This window comes from Hyaena hyaena, unplaced genomic scaffold (assembly GCF_003009895.1).
Source record: "Hyaena hyaena isolate Hyena2069 unplaced genomic scaffold, ASM300989v1 scaffold_343, whole genome shotgun sequence".
In the NCBI taxonomy this organism is placed as follows: Eukaryota; Metazoa; Chordata; class Mammalia; order Carnivora; family Hyaenidae; genus Hyaena; species Hyaena hyaena.
This window is the reverse complement of record NW_024080975.1, coordinates 1,076,884-1,101,327: the sequence shown is the minus strand read 5'-3', so window position 1 is coordinate 1,101,327 and position 24,444 is coordinate 1,076,884. Positions and strand designations below refer to the sequence as shown.

Below are 24,444 nucleotides of genomic sequence, written 5' to 3'. Positions count from 1 at the left end.
GTCACTCCGAAAGGGTGGGGCTTTTCAAAAAAAGACAAATTCGCCAGGCGAAGCCCACCGCCCCCCACCAGGCGCGCAGGGCTCGGCGGCGGCGGCGGCGGCGGCGGCGCTCGGCTCCGCGCCGGATGCGGTCTCGGCCGAGCGGGGCCACCGCGCGGGTCCCCGAGGCGGCGGGCGCTCCTCCGCGCGCCGGGGCCGCGTCTCCAGAGCCGGCCGTGCGCTCGGCGCGCCGGGGCCGCGGGCGGGGGCCGGAGCCGGGCGCGCGGGGGCGGCGCCGCCAAACTTCGGGCGCGGGCGGCATGGGGACCGTGCGCCCGCGCGCCCCGCGCCGCCCCGCGCGCCCGGCCAGCCCGCCGGGGGCCCCCGCGCCGCCGCCGCCGCAGCCCCGCCGCCCCGCCGCCCGCGCGCGCTAGCCGGCTCCCGCGCTCCCGAGGCGGCCCCCTCGCCCGCCGAGCGGGAGGCCCGACCCCGCGCGGACCCGAGCGAGGCGCCCGGCGGGGGCGAGGGGTGGGGTTTGCGGCGCGCGCCGGCCTCGGGGGAGCGAGTCCGGAGCCGCGCGCGGTCGTCGCCCGGCCGGCCATGGGCTGGCGGGCGGAGGGCGCAGGGCCCCGCGGCTGCTTGCGCCCCTAGCCGCGCCCGCCTCCCCCACCCCCGGCCCCGGCGGCCGCCCGCCCGCCCGCGTGCCCCGACGGCGCCGGGAGCAGAGGAGCCGCGCGCGGGTCTCCGGGATGTGCCCTTCTGAGATGGGGACGCCGTGGCACCGCTGGTCCCGCGTGCTCATCAGCCTGGCCGCGCTGCTCTCCAAAGGTGAGGCCGCCGCCGCCTCCGGCCCGGGACTAACTTTGCCGGGAGTGCGGGTGTGGGAGCGCGCGTGGCTGGGGTGGCCGGGACGCAGGGCGTGGGGGCCGTGCGCGTGCGCCCCCGGGCAGGACTCGGCCGCGAGGCCGGGGGAGACTGGCGAGGGACGCGGCGAAAGATAGCCGTGCGGCGGGGGAGGGGGCCGCGGCGGGGAGGGGAGGGGAGGGGAGGGGGGCCCCTGTGGGGCTGGGCTGCCTGTCGGGGGAGGGGGCTTGGAAGGACCTGGAAGGGCCCTGGAACGTGCACCTGGCGTTGCCTGCCGGCGCCGAGCTGCGAGGAGGCCGCTCCAGAGCCCTCCTGGGTGTGGGAATGCGTTTGGTGCCTGGAAGGCTGCCGAAAACGCGGCCGCGGCGCGTGGCCCCCGGAGTGACCCGACCTCCCCCGAGGCCGCGGGGAGGGGTGTCCTGCGGGGCGGCCGCACGGCCTCGCCGCGGAGTTCACACCGCAACTTGTCGGCCGACTTCTCCGGCGGGGCCCCTGCCCCGCGCGCCCCTGCCCCTTCCGGCACCCACAGCGCCTGGAGCAGCCGGTTCGCAGGCTCAGGACGCTAATTCCTTGAAGAGGAATTACGTGCTTCCCGCAGGAGGTTGTGGAAAGTACCAGCAATCCCTTCTCCTTATTGATCCGGACTCTGTACTCGGGAGCCGTTCCCTCCCGGCGCCGCTCTCCTGCAGGGAGACCTGTGAGCAGCAAAGGGGAGGTTCTCACCGGTCTCCAGGGTGTGCCCCAGATCCCAGTAAACAGAGGTTTTTTTCTGAAAAGATTTCCGAGATGCGAGCTCAGAAACTTCAAAGCCACTTGTCACCACAGAGCCTTCTGATGACAGGGATTTTCTTCCGTGAGCTCCTCCCGCATCCCGGAGGTGGGGGGGGCCTGGCACCTGATGGTGCCAAGGGACCGTCCCCTGGGTCCCCGGCTGCGGTCTGTGTGTGCTGTGGTTGAGGGACAGGAGCCTTGCTCACCCGCCGGCTTTTCGAGTGCTGCTGGAGTGGGTTCGCGGCTCCTCGTTAGGACTTGGAGCCATCCTGAGGACCAGAGCCTCCGGGATTTGTGATGTGCACGCCGAACCCAAGAAAAGGTTGATGAATTCAGTGAATCCAACCCAGGCAGACGTGAGGTTAAAAAAAAACCCAATTCAAGGCCACAGCAGCCCAGCGGTCTCGCGTATCGCTGTGAGGCATGGATTTTTATTGGTTGTCACTTGATTTTCTAATAGGAAGAGGCTTCTCTGTTTTTATGTTATCAAGGAAGGGCCAGAATAGCTGAGTAAATATGACTTAACTCTCACGGTTCCTCGGGTATGTATGTGGCCCTGTTACTGATTTATTAGATGGAGCAGTGTTGAAGAAAACTGTATTTTCCCGATGCCGGTGAACTTTTTCAAGTGGAAACCCTGAAGAATGGCCTTTGAAAGCAGGGCCTCTGCGAGGCGGAGGTCTGTGAGCCTCAGCCCGGGATGCGGCACGTTTTGTGTGTTGAATGTAGAGACCATGACTCGGCCACACTGGTCAGAAGCGAGTCAGGGTTGTGCGGGTTTTCCTACAGCCGCGAGCACAGTGCTGAGCCCGAGGTCGGTTCTTCGGCTATTTTTCCCAATATACCGGAGGAGGACAGGAAAATGTGTGAGCCCCCCGCCCCCGATGCCATCATGTGCTATAAAATTTCCTGTGTGGATGTGATTTCTAAATGCAGGGATGGCTCGTTCTGTCTCAAGTGTGTGCACATCACTGTCTCCCCTAAGATTCCTTGACCACCTGAAAGTTTTAAACCAGCCTGACATCCAACATGGACTCTGTTTTAAAAGATTTTAATTGGAAGCAGAAATAGGGGTCTGCACACGCACACACGCGGACACGCGCACATAGCCCGCGGTGCCCGGTGGGTGTGGGGCCGATGAAAAAACAGAGATTACTTCCATATAGTAAATATCTGCTGTAGCGGGTTGTTGTTGTTACTGCATTGCTCTCATTCTTTCCAAATATGAACCCTTGAATGAACAGAAATGCACATTTTAACTCGAGGCCGATGTGCTAAAACTTCACGTTTCATGGGCAGGAGTGATTGGTCACAGCACAGACCTACTCTTCAATAGATCGTTTGAAAAGTGAATAAAAATAAAACTTCATTGTTTGTACTTCTTTATAAAAAACTTTTTTCATTGTTTATTTATTCTTGGGAAAGACGGAGAAAGAGCGTGTGCACAGGGGAGGGGCAGAGAGAGAGAGAGAGAGAGAGAGGGAGACACAGAATGTGAAGCAGCTCCAGGCTCCGAGCCGTCAGCACAGAGCCCGACGCGGGGCTCCAAGTCATGGATGGTGAGATTATGGCCTGAGCGGAAGTTGGATGCTCAACTCAACTGAGCGCCCCCGCCCCCCCCCCCCCGTGCCTCCATTGTTTGTACGTCTATCCCCGGGGACCTAGAGGCGATTTTATGAGATCAGTAAGTGACCGCCACCTTGTCCTCTGGTCCAGAGCTTCCTGGAGAATGGCCATATCCGGTTGCCAGAGAGCTTGTGTCTTACACATAGATCTCGTTTTGTTGGGAAGTTGATGTGACCCAGGACTGTGTTTTTATACCCTGCTGTTCATTTTGGGGGGTGTCAGCGGTATGGAAAGCGGGGGCGAACAAGACCAAGGAATAAGAACACAGGAGGTGGGCAGGGAGTGGGCAGTTTTCCTGAGCACAGGAAGGTCCCCACACCGAGGCTGCTTGTCGTGACTTATACCTGCGTCCTCCGGAGTGGGTTCGCTTGTACACGGTGGGAAGCAGACACCCCGCGACCCCAGGGGCCTGGTGGGGGGAGCCGCAGGGATGTGAGCCGTCTCAGGACCAGAGAGGGGCGTCGGGTGGCAGAGCCCCACGTCTGTGCAGGGAATGTTGAGGAGAAGTCCAGTACAGCCACCCCTTGCCCTGGCTTGGAGGGGAGGGACCTGGTTGGGGCCTGTGGCAGGGACATAGTGAGATTCCGTTGCTTACATTTAAACAACGTCAGCATTAAAGGGTTGGGGGACAGGGGCATCGTTAACTTTCATTTTCTCTGAATTAAAAAAGGTAAACAATAAATGTGGTTTTATGACAAAGACTTACGTGCAAAGAAAGGTAGAATTCCAAGTATGAGGGTCTGTTTAATTTAGTTCCATTTTGAAAGCCAAGGAAAAATGAAAAACAAAGTAAAAACGGCAAAAATACCCAACTGCAGAAGCTTACACCACCCTGTATTTCCACGTCTTCTCCGCGCTTAGCCTCTCCTCCGTTTATTCAACCGGTCGTCGTCCATTCATCCATCTTTCTTCCCTCCCTCCCTCCCTTCCATCCGTCTTCCCGTCACAGCTTACCGCAGACGGTGACTTAACGCAGAAACTTACTCTCACAGTTTTGGAAGCTCGATGTCCAAACTTAATACCGCGGGGCTGGAATCGAGGCGTCAGCTGAAGGCTCCGGGGGAGAATCGTGTCCTGCCTGGTCCAGCCTCCGGTGGCCGCCGGCCCGCGGACCTTGCCTGCCTACCGGCGGCGTCTCTACAGCCTTCCAGGCTGGTGGCTCCCGCCTCTCTGCTCGGGTCCCACATCCGCTCGTCTGTGTGTCTGTGTGTCCAGTCCCGCCGCCTCCTTTTAGAATCATGCACTTCTGTGGCGGGGGTGGGGGTGGGACCAGAACAATCCGCATCATCTCCCATCTTGTTCAGTCATATCTGCAAAGACCCCTCTCCCATCCCCCCCCCCCCATGAGGTGACCTTCAGGGGTGCAAGGGATTTGGACACAGATATCTTTTGCATGTTTGTTTATCAGCCTGTTCTGGGGGTTCCATTCTAAAATTCTGTGCCGTCTCCTGTCCCAAATTTTAAGTTCCTCTAGCGGCCATGTTTTATATAGTTTTCTACGTAGCCTCGATTTTTTTCAGTACATAGTATGTTTCTTTGGACCATGCAAAGCTGTAATCAGTTTTCAGCTATGCTCAAGACTGTGCAAAAAAAAAAAAAAAATAAATAAAAGACTGTGCAGTCCCCGTAAAAGAAACTTTGATGATTAAATTATTCCATCCTGTTTTGTTTTTGTTTTTTTTTTCTTCCCGTAATTCAGAGCGTTGTAGGAAATACTTTGGTCAGTAATAGTAACAGCTGATTTGGGGAGTAATTACTGTACGGCCACTGTGCTGAGTGATTAAGGACAAGGATGTTTTGGGAGAATTTTCAGTTGAACCTAACTGGGTGGAGTTTGTTATTAAGTCCATTTAATAGATGCAGAACTTGAGGCTCAGAGAAGATCTCACAAGCAGGAAGTGGCAGGGTCTGAACTCTGAGAGGTCCCCACACCCTTGGCCGCTGGTGGTTTATATGTGGTAACTAAACACGGGTCCCTTCACATGTGCTGCCAGACCTGCTGACCGTTCAGCACAGAGAGGCCTCCGTTTGGGTTTTAGCTCAGAGCCTTGTGTGTGGTTGGCGCTCCGCACAGCCGTCCCTTGAACAGCAGAGAGGGTGGGGTGCCGACCTCCACCCTGCGTGGTAAAAGCTCCGCTTAAAACTCTGACTCCGCAGATCTGACAGCGAATGATAGTCTGGCGTTTTCTGGAAGCCCCGTCGACGAGCACGGATTTCGCACGTTCTGTGCGGCACTTACCGCATTCGTACAGCAAAGCAGGCTGGAGCCAGGAGAAGGTTGTCAGAGAGACCGCGACGCAGTACGTTTTCAGGACAAAACTGTAGTTACCGAAAACCATGCACGTGTAAGTTCAAAGCCGTGTTGGACAGATGGGTAAAAGCGCATCCTAGTCTGTAAGCTCCTCAGCCCGAATTTTTCTGGCAGCAATCGGAAGTGGTACCGAAATGGGCTAAGATGTGGACTTTTGATCGTGTCTTCAGTAGTTGCTTTATTTATCTTGTGTCCTAACGTTCCCTGTCGAGGCGAGTGGGGGTTTCGCGCGGACAGCACTGCCAGTCGACTGCTGTGTGCGTGACTCCGCGCTCACCGCCATCACGGGCAGTCACCCCTGTCGCGGTCGATGACTTGACTCCAGCCTCATCAACCGGATTTCCTTAGGCTGTACTTCTCATCCCCGTGACTTATTTGCTTCATAACTGGTACTTTGTACCTCTTAATCCCTTACAATATAGATTTTTAATTCCCAGCCTGTCACAAAGGGTTAACTGACACTCTAACTCGCATAATGAACTTCACCAGCATGCTTGGGCCCTGGGGCGGGGAGAGGACCCGGCCGTGGCCTCCAGGACCCGGCGCGGGGGTGGCTCTTTAGGGAAAAGGTAAAGGAAGAGGAAGAAGCGTGTAGGAGGAAGGCAGCCACGTGTGTATCGATTTGCTTTCGAGAGGAGATTGGGTGTCCTGGGAACGCGTGGATCGGTGAGGTTGATGTGGATGCCAGGCCACGAGCTCGATCGAGCTGCGGAGTCGTGTGGGGCTCGGGTGCGGGGAGGTGGTGGCCGCTGGCACCCGCCACGGCTCATCCCTGCGTGAGACCAGAGGCTCAGAACATACCTCCTCTGGGAAGTTATGAGGGGCACCCGACAGCCCGCAGCTGATTCCTCCACTGTTGTTACTGGACGCTGGGTTTAAGGGTTCCTTTCGTGCAGAAATATCGCCCACGGCACCCCGCCGCTTCCCAAACTGTGTACCAATCTGCAAAGGAGGCAGGTCCGCGGACTTCAGGGTAAATAAACTCCGACGTGCGTTGGAAACGAGGTTCGAGTACATATTGTCGGAGCAGATGGGACAAGAATGGCCGAGGTGAAGAAGCGCAGAGAGGATGCAGACGTCCTTCCTTCTGTCCCCGAAGTAAAGCGTGTGAATGGAGGCTCAGACACACGTGTGAGCAGACAGGCAGCCTCAGGGCTTTTAGCTCTGGGTGACGCCACGTTCTGTAGCTGTGAGAGACGGCGAGTCCGCACGGCGGTGGGGGAACCCTGGGCAGGCTCACGACGTAGACGAGACGACGGTCGTCGTGTGTGCGTCTCCCCAGGACAGCCGTCCGGGCAGGCGGGCGCTGCGGCAAGCACATAGCCGGCCGGGGTGCAGGGCGTTTGACCCCCTCTCACTTAGCACAGTGCAGTGAGGCCTTGAGTCCATGTTGCGGATTCCCCGCCTGGCCCTCTTCCCGGTCACCCCGCACCCCCCTCTTCAGGCTGGGGTCACGTGGCAGCCCCCGCTCTCGCTGCAGCAGAAAGCACGAGACAGAAGAGCCTCATGCCCGCCGTTTGGCCCCAAGAGCCGCCGTCTAGCAACAGACCAGAGCCTCGGAAGAACGTATGTTGACAGGCACGACTTCTTGGTCCGTCTGTCCTTCCTCAGGGGGCGAGGAGAGAGAGGGCACCGCTGAGCTGAGATGCTCTGAGCCACCGTGTGCCATCGGTGGAGGAGACCACGCGAGGCCTCCCAGGTGCACTGAGGAGCCCCAGGTGTGGACCACGTGCCCTGCGTGTCAGGGGGACGTGCAGAGCAGACGCCTGTGTGCCGCGAGCAGGCAGGGCGCTCCCCAGGGGTGCTGGGAGTCGCAAACGTTTCCCTGCCCGGCCCGGTGTGGTGCAAACGAGGCTCAGGAAGCCCTGAGGTCAAGACCGTGACTGTTGGGGCGCCTGGGGGGCTCAGTCGGTTGAGCTTCAGCTCAGGTCATGATCTTGAGGTCCACTTGTTTGAGCCCCGCATCGGGCTCTGTGCTGACAGCTCAGAGCCTGGAGCTGCTTCAGATTCTCTTCAGAGCCTCTCTGCCCCTCCCCTGCTCATGCTCTGTCTCTCTCTCTGTCTCATAATAAACTAACATTAAAAAAAAAAAAAAAAGACCGTGGAGGTGCAGCTATGGCCCGTGTGGTCCACGCACAGGAGACCAGGTGGCGTCTGGACACACGGCGAAGTCTGTAGTGGGAATGAGCCCTTCTGCTTTGCTGGGCTTCCAGAACCTAGACCTGGTCGCTGGAGTCGCTATGGGGTGTGCTGACGGGGCCGCTGTTTGGCTCCTGGGTGAAACGAGGGCTCCAGACAGACATGAAGTCCATGCCATCAAGAGGAAGAAACAGGCATTTCTGGCTCGCTGAGGTTGGGGACTGAGGGTGGCGTTGTGTCTGGCGCCCCCGGGGACACGGTGAAGAATAGGCCTGGCGGGTCCGGACGCTCAATGGCGGAGGACGGCTGGGGGTCAGCCTTGAGCACAGTCTGCGGGGTCGCATCCCGGGGCCCCGAGCCCGTCTGTCCCAGGTGAGCGCTAGCATCCCGGGCACAGGGTCGCCGCTCGCTTCGCGGACGGCAGGTGCCGTGTCCAGCGAGGGAACCGTCTAGCCTGTGGGGTGGGTGTACCGCGCCAGGGGCGGCCGTGTAAGGACTTTGTCTGTTAGAGCACGATCCCTTTCCTAAGTGAGAAATAGTTCTCAGGTCGTAGTACTGGGCGGGAGGGTGGGAGGGGAGAAAAAAAAAAAAGCTGTGTTTATCCTGAGAAATGGTTTGCACTTTATCCTGTGAACACCATGAATTTTGTAAGTGAGTTTCTAACTGCCTGTCTCTAACCCCCAGGGCTCTTCTGAGCCACATTTGCACTTTGTAAGCTTAGGAGCTGAGGGGCCACACCTCTCACATTGCTCTCTCCTTGCCTTTATCTGGTCGTCCCGCTGCCTTCTCTCCTCTTCTCTGTGCTTCCTCGCCTGCTTATTCCCTGTGAGCTACTTCAGATGAGTTTTGAGATGAGGGAGGGCTCAACACAGTCTCATTGCCCAAGGACGGCCGTTTCCTATTTTGATGCGTCTCATCGTAGCTGTTTTCCGTGGATTTTTAAAACCATTGTGTTCATACTATAGGGGCTACACGCAGCTCGTGTTCTGGACTCTTTTGAGTTCATGTTTACATAAATACTTCCTCATGTTTTAAAAGCCTGCTGTGAACTTGGGGCGCCTGGGTGGCTCAGTCTGTTGAACATCCGACTTCGGCTCAGGTCATGATCTCGCGGTTCGTGAGTTCAAGCCCCGCGTCGGGCTCTGTGCTGACAGCTCGGAGCCTGGAGCTGCTTCAGATCCTGTGTCTCCCTCTCTCTCTGCCCCTCCCCTGCTCATGCTCTCTCTCAAAAATAAAAAAAAAAACATTAAAAAATTGGAAAAAACAAACAAACCCTGCTGTGAATGTCCTTGTAATGTATGCGTCATGACTGAAAGGTTTGAGCTCTTGCTGGGCTTTTCCAAGATTTCTTGTTTTCCCCTGTCCTCAGGGAATAATTCTCCTTGTGCATAATTTTTGCTTTGAGTGACTTTCTTAGGTCGGTGTGCGGCGGTTTAGTCCCTGGCGAGTAGCAGAGGAGCACCTGCCGCCGTGCTGCTTCCGGAAGCCCTGCCTTGTCGCGCAGGTGCCCGTGACTCCTGAGCATCGGTTTGGTCGGACCGTGGTGCCCTTGGGGACGGCAGGTGTCCGCGGCTGTGGCACCACGAGCTTTGCTGAGTGCCTGGGTGTCGCTGGAAACCGTTCTCAGTGCAGACAGTCACCGCTCTTTGGGGAGGTGGCCCCCAGGGCCCCAGGCTCTGTTTTCCCACGTGTGGTCAGGGCCCGGTGCTTCGGCTCCTGGAGGCTGGGGGGCTGCACAGGCCACGGCCAGAGAGGAAGGCCCGGACTTGTTCACGGCGAGCACTCCGCGGGCACGCTTTGTGAAGACGGCTGCGACCCGGGGCCTCGGTCATTAGTCAGCAGGTGACTCAGACATAGAGGGACAGTGGTTTCGGGGTAGGAGGGACAAGGAAACTGCGTTAAGAAAATGTGTTTAAGAGGACTCTGGAAACAGCAGGTGCTGGCGAGGATGTGGAGACGGGAAAACTAGAACTTCCTCGCGCACGGTTGGTGGGAATGCAAACTGGTGCAGCCACGCTGGAAAACAGTGTGGAGCTTCCTCAAAAAAGTAAACTACGACCCTACGGCCCAGTAATTGCACTACTAGGAATTTATCCAAAGGATACAAAAGTGCTCAATTGAAGGGGCACATGTACCCCAGTGTTTATTTTATCTAAAAAAATTTTTTAAAAATGTTTTTATTTATTTGTGTGAGAGAGAGACAGCCTTTGTAGGGGAGGGTCAGAGAGAGAGGGAGACACAGAATCCGAAACAGGCTCCAGGCTCTGAGCTGTCAGCACAGAGCCCGATGCAGGGCCTTGAACCCACAAACCGTGAGATCGTGACCTGAGGTGAAGTTGGACACTTAATCGACTGAGCCCCCAGGCGCCCCAATGTACCCGTGTTTATAGCAGCACTAACGACAACAGCCAAAGTATGGAAAGAGCCCAAATGTTCATTGACTGATGAATGGATAAAGAAGATGTGTGTATATATGTGTGTGTACACACACACACACACACACACACAGTGGACTACTACTCAGCAATGAAAAATGAACTTTTGCCATTTGCAGCGACGTGGATGGAACTAGAAGGTATTATGCTAAATCAAATAAGTCAGTCAGAGAAAGATAAATATCATATGACTTCACTCATATGTGGTATCTAGATACAAAACAGATGAACATAAGGGAAGCAAAAATAATATAAAACAGGGAAGGAGACAAACCATAAGGGACTCTTAAATGCAGAGAACAAACTGAGGGTTGCAGGAGGGGAGGTGGGTGGGGGATGGGCTAGATGGGGGATGGGCACTGGGTGTTGTATGGAAGTGATGAGCCGCTAGATTCTATTCCTGAAACCGTTATTATACTATATGTTAACTAACTTGGGTTAAATTAAAAAAATAAGAAAGAAAAGGAAATGGGGCGGGCAGGAGGCTGCGGTCCCCTTCTGGGACATGCCGTCTGGGAACCCCCGTTACCGGAGGGAATCACAGGAGCCAGGTGGGTGTTCTAGGCTGGAATTCCGTGGTTCTGGGACTTCGATGGCACTTGAGAGTCCTCTGCTGCCCACATGCAGCATAGAACATTCAAGTTCAGCCTGTGATCCACCGGTTCTGAGTTTTTATCTCCGACAAGGGAGTCACTGGGTGCCACGGGCCCTGGGCTCTGACGGCTGCTGTTTACCTGTCGGTGAGCGAGGTTCTGAGGATGCAGAAATGAGTGTGAAGCCACCTCTGCCCTCAGGGTGGGGCAGGGAAGTGGGGGCACGGTCGTCATCGTCTCTGGGAGGCAGTGTGCTTGGTGCCGGGATGGAAACGGTCTCTGATCACGTGGAGAGGAAGGATGCATCCTCGGTTTCCCTGAATGACCCTTCGGAAATCTCTGTCCTGCGGACCGTGCCTCTTCTGCGGTGGAATCCCCCGCGGAGGGCGGTTTGCTGGGCTGTGCGTGGGGGGGGCCCAGGCCGCAGCAGCAGGTCTGCTCCCGGATCTGCGGGCCCAGGGGCTGGATGCCGCCCCTCCCCCGGGGCTACCCCAGTACCCGAGCCGGCCCTGAATCCTGGCTCCGGGGGGTTCCTGCCGGGCCGGTTAATAGGACCGTAGCCTCTTCTGCTCAAGAAGGCAGCTCCGAAGGGATCTGGAATTGGTGACAAGTGTTCCCGTCTTTGGAATCCAAAGAACTCGCTTTGTGTTAAAATTGAGTTCTGACACCATTGACCTTGCTGAGAGTCGTGGTGGAGTATCTCACCCTTGTTATTTTTCTCTTCCCAAGAGGACTGTGGGAAGGAAGTAAGAGGGGCGCCTGCGGAGCTCAGTCGGCTGAGTGTCCGACTGCGGCTCAGGTCATGATCTCACGGTTTGTGGGTTCGAGCCCCGCGTCGGGCTCTGTGCTGACAGCTCAGAGCCTGGAGCTGCTTCAGATCCTGCGTCTCCCTCTCTCTCTACCCCTACCCCACTCACACTCTGTCCTCCCCCCAAATAAATAAACATTAAAAAAAGAAAGAAGCAAGAATGCTTCCTGTGTGTGCCTGACATTCCTTATCATGGCGTTGGTAAATAAGTGCTCAGTCAATAGCTGATTTGATTTTGGTTCCCTCTGCCTTCTAGGATTTGAAGGTATTCCTTGTGTTTGTTTGAACAGGAGACCCTCAAGGGGAAACACGGTTCTGTTTTATCATCGCAAAGGCCTCTAGATTATTGTCCTCAGCCAGCAGCTAACAGGCGCAGTAAAGGGAGAAATCAGCCGGTCTTGGGCTGTGAAGAGCCCCCTCTGGGATGTAGAGCAAGGCCTCGGACAGTCTCCAAGAAGCTGTGGGTTGAATGGAAACACTCCACTTGAGATTTATTGAAGAAAACGCTTTGTTGTGATCTGTAATTAGACATATTTTCATTGCAGGCATGAAACCCACTCAGGGGTTGCCTAACCTGTACGTGAGTGAGGACAGGCCAGCGACGGCCCAGGAATAAGAAAATGGATTGGTGGATTCATCTAAGAAAGGTTTCTTGCTCACTTAGAGTCCAGCTGACCTCCCTCCACCATTTGGAGCACACGACCTCGGAAGGCATCGCGGGAGGGGGGAGGACCAGAGTACCCCGTGGCAGGCATTTGAAGTCCAGATTTGGAGCTGGCATCACTACTCAATGCGCACATCCCATTGACCAGCAAGTACTTAGAAACAGGGCCCCATCTAACTGCAGGGGGGCTAGGAAATGTAGAGCAGCTCACATACGTTTGCCGAGTACTCGCAGTCTCTGCCCGAAGGGAGAAGGAAACGTGCTGGTTCCTGTAACGGAAGTTCTGTGGGTAACTGGCATCAGGCCGGGCTTGACCCAGGCGCGAACGTGATGTCAGAAAGCCCTAGAATCTCTCTGCTCCTCTTTAACTGTATTGCTCCTGTTCTTAGAGACACTGCTTCTCACTTAGGCAAGATGCTTCCCTGCTCAGAATTCTATCTTCAGACCTGAAATTCAGTAAAAAGAATGGACGTTTCATTTCACAGTTCCATCAGACTTCTGGATGCTGTGCGTAGGCAGCGTCGCCCCAGGAGCCTCTCTGAATCTGGCTGTGGCCCGGAGGGTGGGATGGGTGCCAGGTGGATTGGCTCAGGCCCAGGCAGAGCCTGGAGTGGGAACCCACCGGGATCACCTGGTATGAACCGGGGGAGAGCACGAAGCGTGTAATTTGGAATGCTTTTACCCAGAGGGATCCTGGATGCTGGATGGTTAGCCTAAGAGCGATACTCTACACGTAAGGTCTTTGCCATTTTCAACCTAATATGAGAATATTCACGTGCTCTCTACTGTTTAACCGTACGGGGAAGTTTGGATGCCTGTGTAGGTGACAGCTCTCTGTACAGAACTGTCCCTCCCAGAGAAGTGACTCTATCCTTCCAATGCTTCAATGTAATGTAAGCTTTTGTTTCCAATGGTTGTAATTTTTCTGAGTCCTTAATTAGATGTAAAAACTATGCACAATAGAAATTACTGCTGTGATTAAATATTTGCATTATGTGCTGTTTAACGCAGGCATCAAAACACGCAGTTGCTTCTCTTACAAGCATTCAAATATTTTGAAATGTGAGGTCCCCGAAAGCCCAGGGAATTCTGTCAGAAGGAAGAGAGATGCGGTCGGATGGGATCATCTACATTTTCAGGGAGCAGTGGCGTGCTGGGAAGGGACAGCGGTATAGACGTGCGGCCACGCGGAGCGCAGCTGAGCGCGTGCTGGGCGTCTGGTCCCAGTGACAGCACCAAGTGAGCGTTCTTGATTTCCGTGCAGAGCTTGACCTTGACCTCAAGGAGTCCAGTTCCGCCTGTCGTTCTTGTTGGTGCAACGTGATCACTCTGTGGGGACACAGGTTCCAAGGTGCTCTGGATTCTAGAGAGCCTACTATTTAAACTTTGGAAAGAGGGGCGCCTGGGGGCTCAGTCGGTTGAGCGTCCGACATTGGCTCAGGCCATGATTTCACGGTTGTGGGTTCGAGCCTCACGTCGGGCTCTGTGCTGACATCTCAGAGCCTGGAGCTGCTTCGGATTCCTTGTCTCCCTTTCTCTGTGCGCGCCCCCCCACCCCCCCGCTCACTTCTGTCTCTCAAAAAATAAATAAATATAAAAAAAATTTAAACTTTGGAAAGGAAAACAGCTTGTAGGGTGCATTGGGGCCAAGTGTCTCATTTTTACTGTTTCATGGTATTTTCCTGGAATTGTTTTGGTGGCAGTAAAGAGATTTTTGATAGGAAGGACTTTTTGACATTATTACTATTCTGGTACAGTTTAGATTTAAACACCAGCCTCTTGAATCTGAAGGAGGTAGAAACGAGAAATAGAGTGTGTTATGTCTTCACCAGATGGAGGAGGAAAAGCTCGTCGTCTCTGAACGTCAGGGGTGTGGCTCTGGGTGGACGCGTGTCCGGTGGAAGTGGGTGGCCTGCAGATGCGTCTCACGAGGCTGCCACAGTGAATGTCCTGTCAGGATATTGGAATTGAGAGGTTTTCCTAACAATGTGGGTTCTCCTGCCTCCCGGGTCCTGCCTCCCGGGTGGGTGAGCAGCTCTGATGTTTCCGTGTGAGGACAGATGCTCCGGCTTCGCGGTGGCTCACGGGGCCTGCACCTGTCTCCACTGTCCTGGGCCGCACGTGCTGTTTCGTAGGGCGGAGAACGACTTCTCTGTGCTCCGTGTCCACCAAAAGTGGCGACGTGAAACATAGACAGCCCACGTTTGTTGACTGCGATCTCCCCGGGCCCTGGCAGCGTGGGCATGCGCGGCTCCTTGGGTGTGATTCCCACCTTTCATCTCAAGGAACTGCTTGGTTTTCTCGAATGCGCTGTGTTTACGTTGTTTGGTTGGAGCAGAGTGTCCTTGAAATAGGGTATATGCAGGGGGGGTGTAAGGCAGAGACCTTCTGAGAGGAGTTTATGGGGGTGTTTGAAAGGTTGTAAGCTTAAAGATCCTTAACTTCTGTGTGCATTCGCTTTTTTATGTTTATTTTTAAAATTTTACTGAGAGAGCACAAGCGAGAGAGATGGAGGATCCGAAGCGGGCTCTGTGCTGACCGCAGTGAGCCCGGTGTGGGGCTCGAACTCACAAACTGCGAGTTCATGATGGGAGCCGATGTGGGACGCTCGACCGACGGAGCCACCCAGGCGCCCCGTGTATTTGCTCTTAAGTGTCAGAATTTTTTTTGAGTGTAGTTGACACATGATGTTCCCCTAGGTTTGGGTGTGGTATTCAGTCTTTAACCTGGACTCCCCAAATTTACAGTTATGCCTCTCCTCTCCTGTGTCTGTGTGCATCTCCCTCTGTTTCTCTCCGTCTCTCTCTCTCTCTCATAGCTTTGGTTGTACGATAGAAAGGTACTCCCCCATCTCCTGTCTCACTGTGATTCATTTCTTACGGGCGTTAAAATCTCCGCTGCCCCACACGTACAGTTAGACAATTCCTTTGATCAAGACAGCAGAACACTCCCACCCCATACAGCGCATTAAGAGGTACATATACGGGAGGAGAGTTGCTTTTTGTTAAAAAAAATTATGTATGGAAATGGGATACATTTCTGCTGTTTGGTGCCCAAGTCATAGTTGTACTAATACCGTCTTGAAGACCTTTTTGAGTCCTGAGACTGTCTCAGTGAGAAGAACCAAGAAAGTTTAAGTTCTGTGTATGTCCACATATGTTTCTGTTGTAAAAAGGTACAGTGAGACAATGGATACATTATTTTCGAGATTACAGTGCATTACATTAGGATACAGTTCTGTGAGGGAACTAGAACGGAAATAGGAGTTCGGGAGAAAAAGGAACAGTAGCATATTTCTGATTGTTAATGGAGACTTTTTCATGGATTTTATAAATGGATGGTGGTGGGTGTCAAGTCATTCTGTTATTTATATCCCGATGGGTATGTTTGAGAGAGTGATATAATGGTTTAATTTTAAATGTCAAGATTTACAATACACCAGAAACTTTGTCCTTAGCAACTAACGATTGGAACTCTGGTAAGAAACAATAAGTATCAATTTTTATTTGTGTGAGTGGGGACATAGTTTTAAGACCTTTTTCTTAGGGATTTCAGGAGGAATAGTCTTGGAAGAATATAGTCTTTAGCGCCTGAGCTCTCAGACTGGACTCCACATGCGAGTCAGCCGTCCTGTGGTTCAGCGTCCCGTGGGCCAAGCCACGCCGTGGGCCGGGAACACCCGAAGAGCCCGGGATCCGGGCACTGGCAGTTTTGAAAGGGCCCCCGAGTGATCCTGATGAGAGGTTGAGGCTGAGGCTGAGAGCTGTGCAGCAAAGCCGTCAGAGGAAGGGGTCTGCTTTTGTGGACGAGAGGTACAGCAGTGATTCTGAAACCCGGGTGCACATTAGAATCCCGCGAGAAGGCAGTTTTGGGGGGTTGTGTGCATCACGTTAATTGAGGTCAATCTGCGTGGAGTACAGTTCACCTTTTTATGTGGAGTTCTGTGGATTTTGGCAAATGCAGAGAGTCTTGTAACAGTCAAGGTGTAGAGCATTTCCGTCACCCCCGAGAGCCTTGTGCCCTTCCCACCTGGTGCCTCCTGTCGTCATGACCGGCAGCCGCTCATCTGTAGTTGTGTCTTTTCCAGAATCTTCTATGTAAGCCTTTTGAGGTAGGCTTCTTTCATTTAGCACAGTGCATTCGATCTTCTTCCAGCTGGTCGGGTATGTCGGGGTTCACTTGTTTTCCTCACCGAGGAGCATCCCACAGTTTGGCAAACCAGAGTTTGTGTTTCTGTTTGCCAGATGAAAGACACCAAATTTGCTGATAGTGTTGGCTGTCGTGAATAAACCCCTTGGAAGTATTTATGGACAAGTTTTGGTGTGAATGTCCATTTCCACTGCTTTGCAGGTAAACACCTGAGGATGTAGACCTCTGGGTACTGTGCTGAGGGTGTGGTTAACAGTGTAAGAAACTCTCAAGCTGTATTTGCAGAATGGTTGACCCCTTGGCATCTGTGACAGTGAAGTATCACGTTCCGGCTGACCCATGCCCTTGCCAACACTTGATATTTTCATGCTGTAAATTTTCTTTGGTAAAGCATCTTTTCAAATACTTTGCTGTTTAAAAGTTTTTTAAAACATTTATTTATTGTTGAGAGACAGAGCGTGAGCATGGGAAGGGGCAGAGAGAGGAGGATCTGAAGCAGCTCCAGGCTCTGAACTGTCAGCACAGAGCCCGATGCAGGGCTCAGACTCATAAACCATTAGATCATGACATGAGCCGAAGTCAGATGCTCAACCTACCGAGCCACCCAGGTGGCCCATCAAATCCTTTGCTGTTTTAAAACGGGCAACTAATGTGGACTGTCTGACTCCCTTCAGAGAATTATTTGCATGGCTTAGATACATGTCTCTTACCATGTGTGTGATTTGAAAATCACTTTTCTCGGTGTTCAGTGTGTCATTTCTCCCTCGTAACCGGTCTTTGGTAGAGCAAGTTTCTTTATTTTGATGAGGTCCGATTTCCCTTCCCAAAAATTGCTTTTGTTTTCCTGCCTTCGAAATATTTCCCAAACGAGAGGTCACAAAGCATATTCTCCTGGAAATGTGATAGTTCTGGGTTTTGCATGGAGATCTGTGATCCATTTTGGGTTAAGTTTCAGGTTTTTTGGCACAGGAATGCTCAGTTGTTCTGCCATAGTATATCATAAAGATTGTTATTTTTCTCTTAAATTAATTAGCCTTCTGTTTCTGTGAAGGCCCTTCAACTGTATGTGGGGCAGGCATGTTCTGGATTGTCAGTTCACCAAGACCCCCGTCTCCATGACTGTTCTTTATAATGAATCATGAAATCAGGCAATGTGAAGCCTCCAATTCTGTTCTTTTTCAAAAGTGTTTTGGATGTTCTAGGTTCTTTGGTTTGCAATTTATATTTTGGAACTACTCAATTTCTTTTTTTTTTTTTTAAAGATGCTGCTGGGATTTTAATGGGGATTGCGTTGATTTAGCAGAAGATATACCTTCGTAATAATGAGAACTGCCATCTTAACAATAATGATTCCTCTGATCCATGAGCATGGTACATCTGACAGTTCATTTAGGTTTTCTTTGCTTTTCCTCATCACTGCGTTACATTTTCAGCATACAGATGCTGTATGTGACTTTTAGATTTATACCAGTATGTCCCATGTTCTTGGGGTGTGTTGTGAATAGTATTCTTTTTAAGATTTGAGTTTATAGTCTTTATTGCAGTTATATAAGGACACAGTTGATTTTTGTATATTGACCTTGTATCCCAGACTCATTTATTTTAGTAGCTGTGTGTTCTTGCTTTTGGTTTTGTTTTTTGATAGACTCTTGGGGATACTTTGCATGGTCAGTCATGCCATTTATGAATATAGTTTTATGCCCCCTTTATGATCTGTAGGACTCCGCCCTCCCCAAGCCCGTTCCCTCTGCGCAGTCCACATCCACCAGATGATACGGAGTAAGAGTGGGAATTGTCACCATCCCTGCCCCGTTTCCAGTCTCATTCCTTTAATGATGATGTAGGTTTCTTGTAGATGATTTTTATGAAGAGGAGGAAGTTCTGCTCTGTTTCTTATGTGTTGAGAGGTTTTATCATAAATGAGTATTGAACTTTGTCCAACCCTTTTATCATGTCAGTACCATGATCGCGTGATTTTTCTTAATTCGCCTGTTGATACTGCAGATTATGTTGGCGTTCAGATATTGAATCGCCTATATTTCTTGCACCAAGACTCAACTTAGTCATGCTATAATTCTTTTTATATATTGCTGTCTTGGATTTTCTAATATTGGGGGGGTTTGTGTCTAAACTCTTTTCTACAGTTTTTTTTTTTTTAAATGTCTGACTAGTTTTGGTGTCAGAGTCATGTTCTAGAATGAGACATGGAATGTTCCCTTCTGTTCTGTGTTCTGGGAAAGACTGTGTAAATTCAGTGTGCTGCTTCTTCAGATGTCCAGTTTGAGTCTTCCGGTGAAACTGCCTGGGTCTGGAGGGTTTTTTTTTTTTTTTTTCCCCTTTAAGAAGCTTTTAAATTTAAAATGTTTTAGGACTGTTTACATTATTTAATGGTTTTAGGACTATTCACATTACCTATTTTATAAGGAGTGAGTTTTAGTAGTTTATGGTTTTCTGATGAGTTGGTCCATTGTATCTAAATTGTCATATTTATGGGAATAATGTTCACGATATTGCTTTATCTGCCCATTCCTGACCGTGAGATCTGTAGTGATGTCCTCAGTTTCGTTCCTGCCATTAGCAATTTGTTTCTTTTCTCTCCTTGTTCTTGGTCAGTCTGAGTAGAGGTTTATGAATTTTACGAGTCTTTTTAAAGAACTTGTTTTCACTTTTCATGTATTTTTTCTTTTCCCCCATTTTTATTAATTTATAGTCTTATTTTTATTATTTCACGTGGCTTTGATTTTAATGTTTTAAAATTAAAATAATTTTAAAATTAAAAATTAAAATATTTTAATATTTTTCTTCTTTTTTAAAAATCTAGTTTCTTCACATGGAAAGTTAGATCATTTTCTGAGACATTTCTTCTTTTTCTGGTAAAAGCACCTAATGCTATACATTTTCCTCTTAAGTACTGAGTTAGCTCTACCCCTCAAACTTTTATTTTCATATAATTTACAGTGATTTACCCTAGTTTCTCTTGGGATTTCCTTTTGGCCCATGTTTTATTTGTTGTTTACGTTTGAAATATTTGAGGATTTCATGGATACCTTTCTGATACTGACTTCTAGTTTAATCCCAATTTGGTCAGGAACAAACCTTGTAGAATGTCAGTTTGTTTACACGTTTGAGTGTTTTGCCCCAGACTAAGGTCTGTCTTGCTAAATGCTCCTTACATTTTTTAAAAGAATATTATATTACTGCGTTTGTTGAACACAGTGCCTTGCAGCTGTCAGTTAGGTTACTTGGTTGATAGTGTTATCCAGATATTCTAAATTCTTACTGATTTTCTCTTCCTTTCATAACTAAGAGAGGAGTGTTGACTCTCCAAATATAATTTTGGATTTTTCTGTTTCTCCTTTTAGTTCTGCAAGTTCTTGCTTTATATAGTTTTGAAGTTCTTTTGTTAAATGCAGATACATTTAGGATTGCTATGTATTGTAGGTGAATTGGCCCCTTTACAAACATATAATACCTCTCTACCCCCCTGTATTATGGCTTATGTGGGAGTCTCCTTTTTTTCTCATCTCAATATAGCTACTTCTATTCTTTTGTTACTGTTTGCATGGTATATTTTCCTATTTTTCCCCATCTTTTTTTTTCTTTATTAGTTAATATCTTTATAGTATGTTTTCTATAGATAGCATATGAGTGGGTGTTGCTTTTATATCCACTACAGCAATCTGTGGTTTTTTTTTTTTTTTTTTTTAATGTTTTATTTATTTATAGGAGAGAGAGACAGCGTGAGCAGGGGAGGGTCAGAGAGAGAGGGAATCACAGACTGAAACAGGCTCCAGGCTCCGAGCTGGCAGTCAGCACAGAGCCCGACGCGGGGCTCGAACCCACGAACCGCGAGATCATGACCTAAGCGAAAGTCGGAAAGTCGGACGCTTAACCGACTAAGCCACCCAGGCGCCCCTCAATCTGTGTTTTTTTAATGTTTGTTTATTTATTTTTTTGAGAGAGAGAGAGAGAATTAGCATGAGCAGGGGAGGGGCAGCGGGGAGGCGGGAGAGAGAATACCAAGCAGGCTCTGCACTGTCAGCACAGAACCCAATGAGGGGCTTGAACTCACGAACTATGAGATCATGACCTGAGCTGAAATCAAGAGTCAGATGCTTAATTGACTGAGCCACCCAGGCACCCCAGCAATTTTTGGTTTATAATTGGACATTTAGACTATATGTATGTCATAAAATTATGTAATTTTATATATGTTTGGGTTAAAATCTACCATCTTTTCAGTTGTATGTTATTCTTTTTTTTTGTGCCCCCACCTTGCCGACGTTTTAGTTAATGGAATATTGCTTACAACTGTATTTTATCTTGACTGTTAGATCATTATTTATGCTTCTAAAAAATCACGGCAGTAGCTGCCCTAGGGTTTTTGATATGGACCTCTACTTTATCACAATCTGATTTCCAAGCAGTATTACACGACCTAACATGTAGCGTGAAAACCCCACAGCAGTAAATTTCCAATTTCTCTCTCTTCCTGTTAGTTTTATTAACGTCCTTTATTTTATTTTTAGACATGGTATAAGCCCACACGATGTTGTTATGATTTTTGCTTTCTACAGTCAATTATCTTTTATGGCAATTGAAAATAAGAGAAAATTGGATTTTATATCTACTTTTAACTTTAACCGTTTCCAGGAGACTCCATTTCTTCGTGTTGGCCCCCGTCCCTGCCTGGTACTGTGTTCTTTCTGTCGGGAGAACTGCCTTTGCAATCTCTTGTCTTTGATGGCTCATGGCAGTGTAGCCCAACTTTTGCTTTTCTGGGGATATTTTTATTTTTTTTTTCAGAAAATATGTTATTTATTTACAGATGTTGCTTTACTGTCTCCTGGCCCCAGTGGCTTCTGAGAGGAGGTCCCCTGAACTCCTCATCTGTGTCCTTCTGTGTGTAATGTGTCTCTTTGGCCGCCATCAGGATTTTATTTTATTTTTTCAGCTGTTTGGAGGTGACGTGTCAGTATGTGCTCTTTCCAGTTTATTTACCCCGTTTGAGATTCTTTGAGGTTCTTGGTCTGTGGTTTGATATCTTTCATTATTTTTGGAAACTTGGCACTCATTTATCTTGTCGCCCTCTCTTCCCCTTGAGATTGCAGCTCAGGTTCGTCCACGGTCCTGGATGCTCTCATTTTTCTTGGAGTGCTTCAATGTCCGTAATTTCTGTCGGCCTGTTTTCCTAACACCGATTCTTCCTTTGGCCCTTTTTAAGTCCACGAATAAGCCCGCTGAGGATTCTTCATCCGTGTGAGGTTTTTGTTATTTATTTTATTATTGCTCGTGTTTCCATCTGACGTTTCCTTAGTTCCGTGCCTTTGCCAGAGCCCCGCCCCCCCACGCCCCCCATCGGGCCACGAGGCTGTCGCCTTTCCCACCAGCATCGGCTTGTAGGGCCCCTGGAGTCTCTTCCTCGAGCTCTGGCGCAGGTGAGCCAGTCTTCTGGGCCTCGTCTTCTCAAAGGACATTTGCTTCGTGACATTTATGTCCCCAGTGAATTATTTTATGTATCGCCATGGGGTCCAACACGGAAAACGGAAAGCATGTCAAGTCCTTTCTGCAAGGGGCCATCAGTACGGGAGGTGAGGAGAGGCTGACAGCCAGCGGGGGAGGGAACAGGTCACAGGCTCCCCGCGGCAGGAGCCCTGCTGTCTCCCGGCGAGGGGACGGGGACGGGGACAGGGGACGGGGAGGCGATCGGGCTCCCGCAGTCCTGTCTCCTGGGCACATGTTTGCCGACAGGACTGCCAAGAAAAGAGATACAGCTGACTTCCCAGAAGGCCCCGGACACGGCGTGTGGGGGCAGGAGCCCTGGTCCCTCTGCCTCCCCGCGTAAAACCCGCTGACCTGGGAGCCGGGACACCTGAGTGCCGAGAGGAACCAGTACTGTTGGGAACTGATGCTCGGAGGTGGTGACCGTCCGTCTCTCAGAGACCTTGCGTATAAGCACCTAATTAAGCAAAGTTAGTTTGTTACCTGCTGCAGTAAGGAGAAGTCTGCGGAAATGCTCAGCAGTATTGCAGGAAAGGGAGGTCGGGAATGGGTGTATAGAGTTTTGGGGTCTGAGCCCAGCCGATCGAAGGTGAGTCACCGTGAGCATCGTGTGCACGTGACAGTGAGAGGCTTACAGACCAAGTGCACACGCACTTACGTTCTGAGTGAGCCTTGTGTCCAGGTGAGCCATCTGTCGTTGTGGAAAGGGGGCTCTTTGCCAGATGAGCAGTATCTTGTTTATATAAATCCATTTTCAGGAAGTTTCCTGAAGCCAACAGTGAGGTTGTTTATTATTTCACAGTCTTATCTGCCCGAGCGGGAATTTCCTGGCTGAGACTGTAAAGTCATTGTGATGTAGACGGTCTTAGCTCCGTGGATACAGATGGCCTCGGTTCCCAGGGCACAACTGACAAAACTGACTTCAGTATGTAAAACAGATTCCAGCCTCCCTCCTTCACCCCAGGGTGGAGGATAAATGCGTGCGTCCCTGTGCGTGTGGATAATACGCGGACATGGGGATAACTCGTTCTGGGACGCTGGGGGAAGCCGCCCGCTGTGTGCCAGTTCACCGCCTAGCAGTGCGGGGGGGAGGCTGCAAGATGAGGCTTTAGGTGGTAGCTGCGTGCATGTGTGTGTGAGTGTGTGCGGGCACACATGTGAGTGTGCATGTGCACACGTGTGCACTTGCATGTGTTGGTGCACACGTGCACGCGTGCGCACATGTCAGTGTGTGTGTATGGTGTGTGCACACGTGAGCATGTGTGTGCATGGTCCGGTGTGGATGTGTGTGTGGCGTGTGTGCCCGTGTGTGCATGTGCCTGTTTACATGTTTGTGGTGTGTGTGCCCATGCATGTGTGTGCACGTGTCTGTGTGTGTGCATGTTTGTGGTGTGTGTGCCGTGTGTGCATGTGTGTGCCTGTGTGCATACATGTGTCCGGTGTGCACATGTCAGCGTGTGTGCATGTGTGTGGTGTATGCACACGTGTATATTCCTGTGTGCATGTGTGTGCCTGTGTGCACACATATATGTATGGTGTGTGCACATATCAGCATGTGTGAGCATGTGTGCCTCTGCATGTCTGTGTTGTGTGCACCCATGCATGTGCATGCCTGTGTGCATGCACATGTGTGCGCCTGTGTGTGCACACGTGTGCCTGTGTGAACAGGTAGTGTTCGGCTGCTGTTCTTGAATTGCCGTGCCAGCTATGTGCCCCGTGTCTATGCAGGAGGCAGATGCAGGGGGCTCTGTGACCTTATTTGCCCTACGCATTTAAGAGTGTCTCTCAGCTGAGCAAATAGGACTGGATGCCTCCCTCTGCTGCCAAGCACCTTGGAGCGTCAGCTCGTGATCACTGGATGTGTGGCTCTGACGTGTGTGCAGGAAGTGGCTGGGATCTAGGAAAGGGCACAGACATGTCTCGGCAGCTCACCCCACGCTAGCGTGGTCCCTGGACACGTGTGCATCCTTGCTGCGGCAGACATTGTGCGTTCAGTCTCAGCTCGGGAGCAGTGACGGTATTTTGCATTCCTTTCTTGATGGGTCGGAAGGAGGTTGTTTCTTCATAAAGAGGTGCCTCACCCTGGAGTCAGGGATGGGTTCACGGTCATTGTGTGGGGGGGTGTCAACTCTGCATGCACGTGCCTTCCATTTCCACGTCTTGTATAGCATGTTGTGTCCTTTGGGGAAAGGACCCCTTCTCCGGGTCACTCTGTACAGTGAGTGCAGGCTGGGCCCACGTCTGGTTGCAGACGTGGGTACGTGGACCAGCGACGAGGTGGTCACCACAGTCCATCCTCCTGGCCCGGTCACTGGTCGTGGATTGGTACCACATCCCATTCCAGTAACAGAGAGGCAGGCTTATAACTTTTGGTGGAAACCGTAGAAAAGATAAGGTCACACTTTGTGGGGATGAATGAATAGTAGTAAGAATGGGATGTGCAGGAGCTATTGGAAGTCACCTCGCCAAGTGCAGGAATGCAGTCAGAGTTGTAGGGATAAGGCAAGCGTGGTGACCTCATTTGAGGCTTGACCCAGCCATGCCTGAAGCTGCAAGTTTCAGTTACATGAGCCAGTAAAGCCTTTTTTTCCTTCTTTAGGCTG

The 24,444-nt window shown here is 51.2% G+C and overlaps 1 protein-coding gene across 1 annotated transcript in view; it reads left to right on the top strand.

The window, feature by feature from the left end:
• Window positions 1-728: 728 nt before the first annotated feature.
• The window catches only part of LOC120243457 (transmembrane protein 132D-like), a 542,185-nt gene continuing 518,469 nt past the window's right edge, over window positions 729-24,444 (top strand). Inside the window, exon 1 of the mRNA XM_039249585.1 lies at window positions 729-807. Within this exon, the coding sequence (XP_039105516.1) occupies window positions 729-807 (79 nt within the window). The remainder of the gene's footprint in view (window positions 808-24,444) is intronic.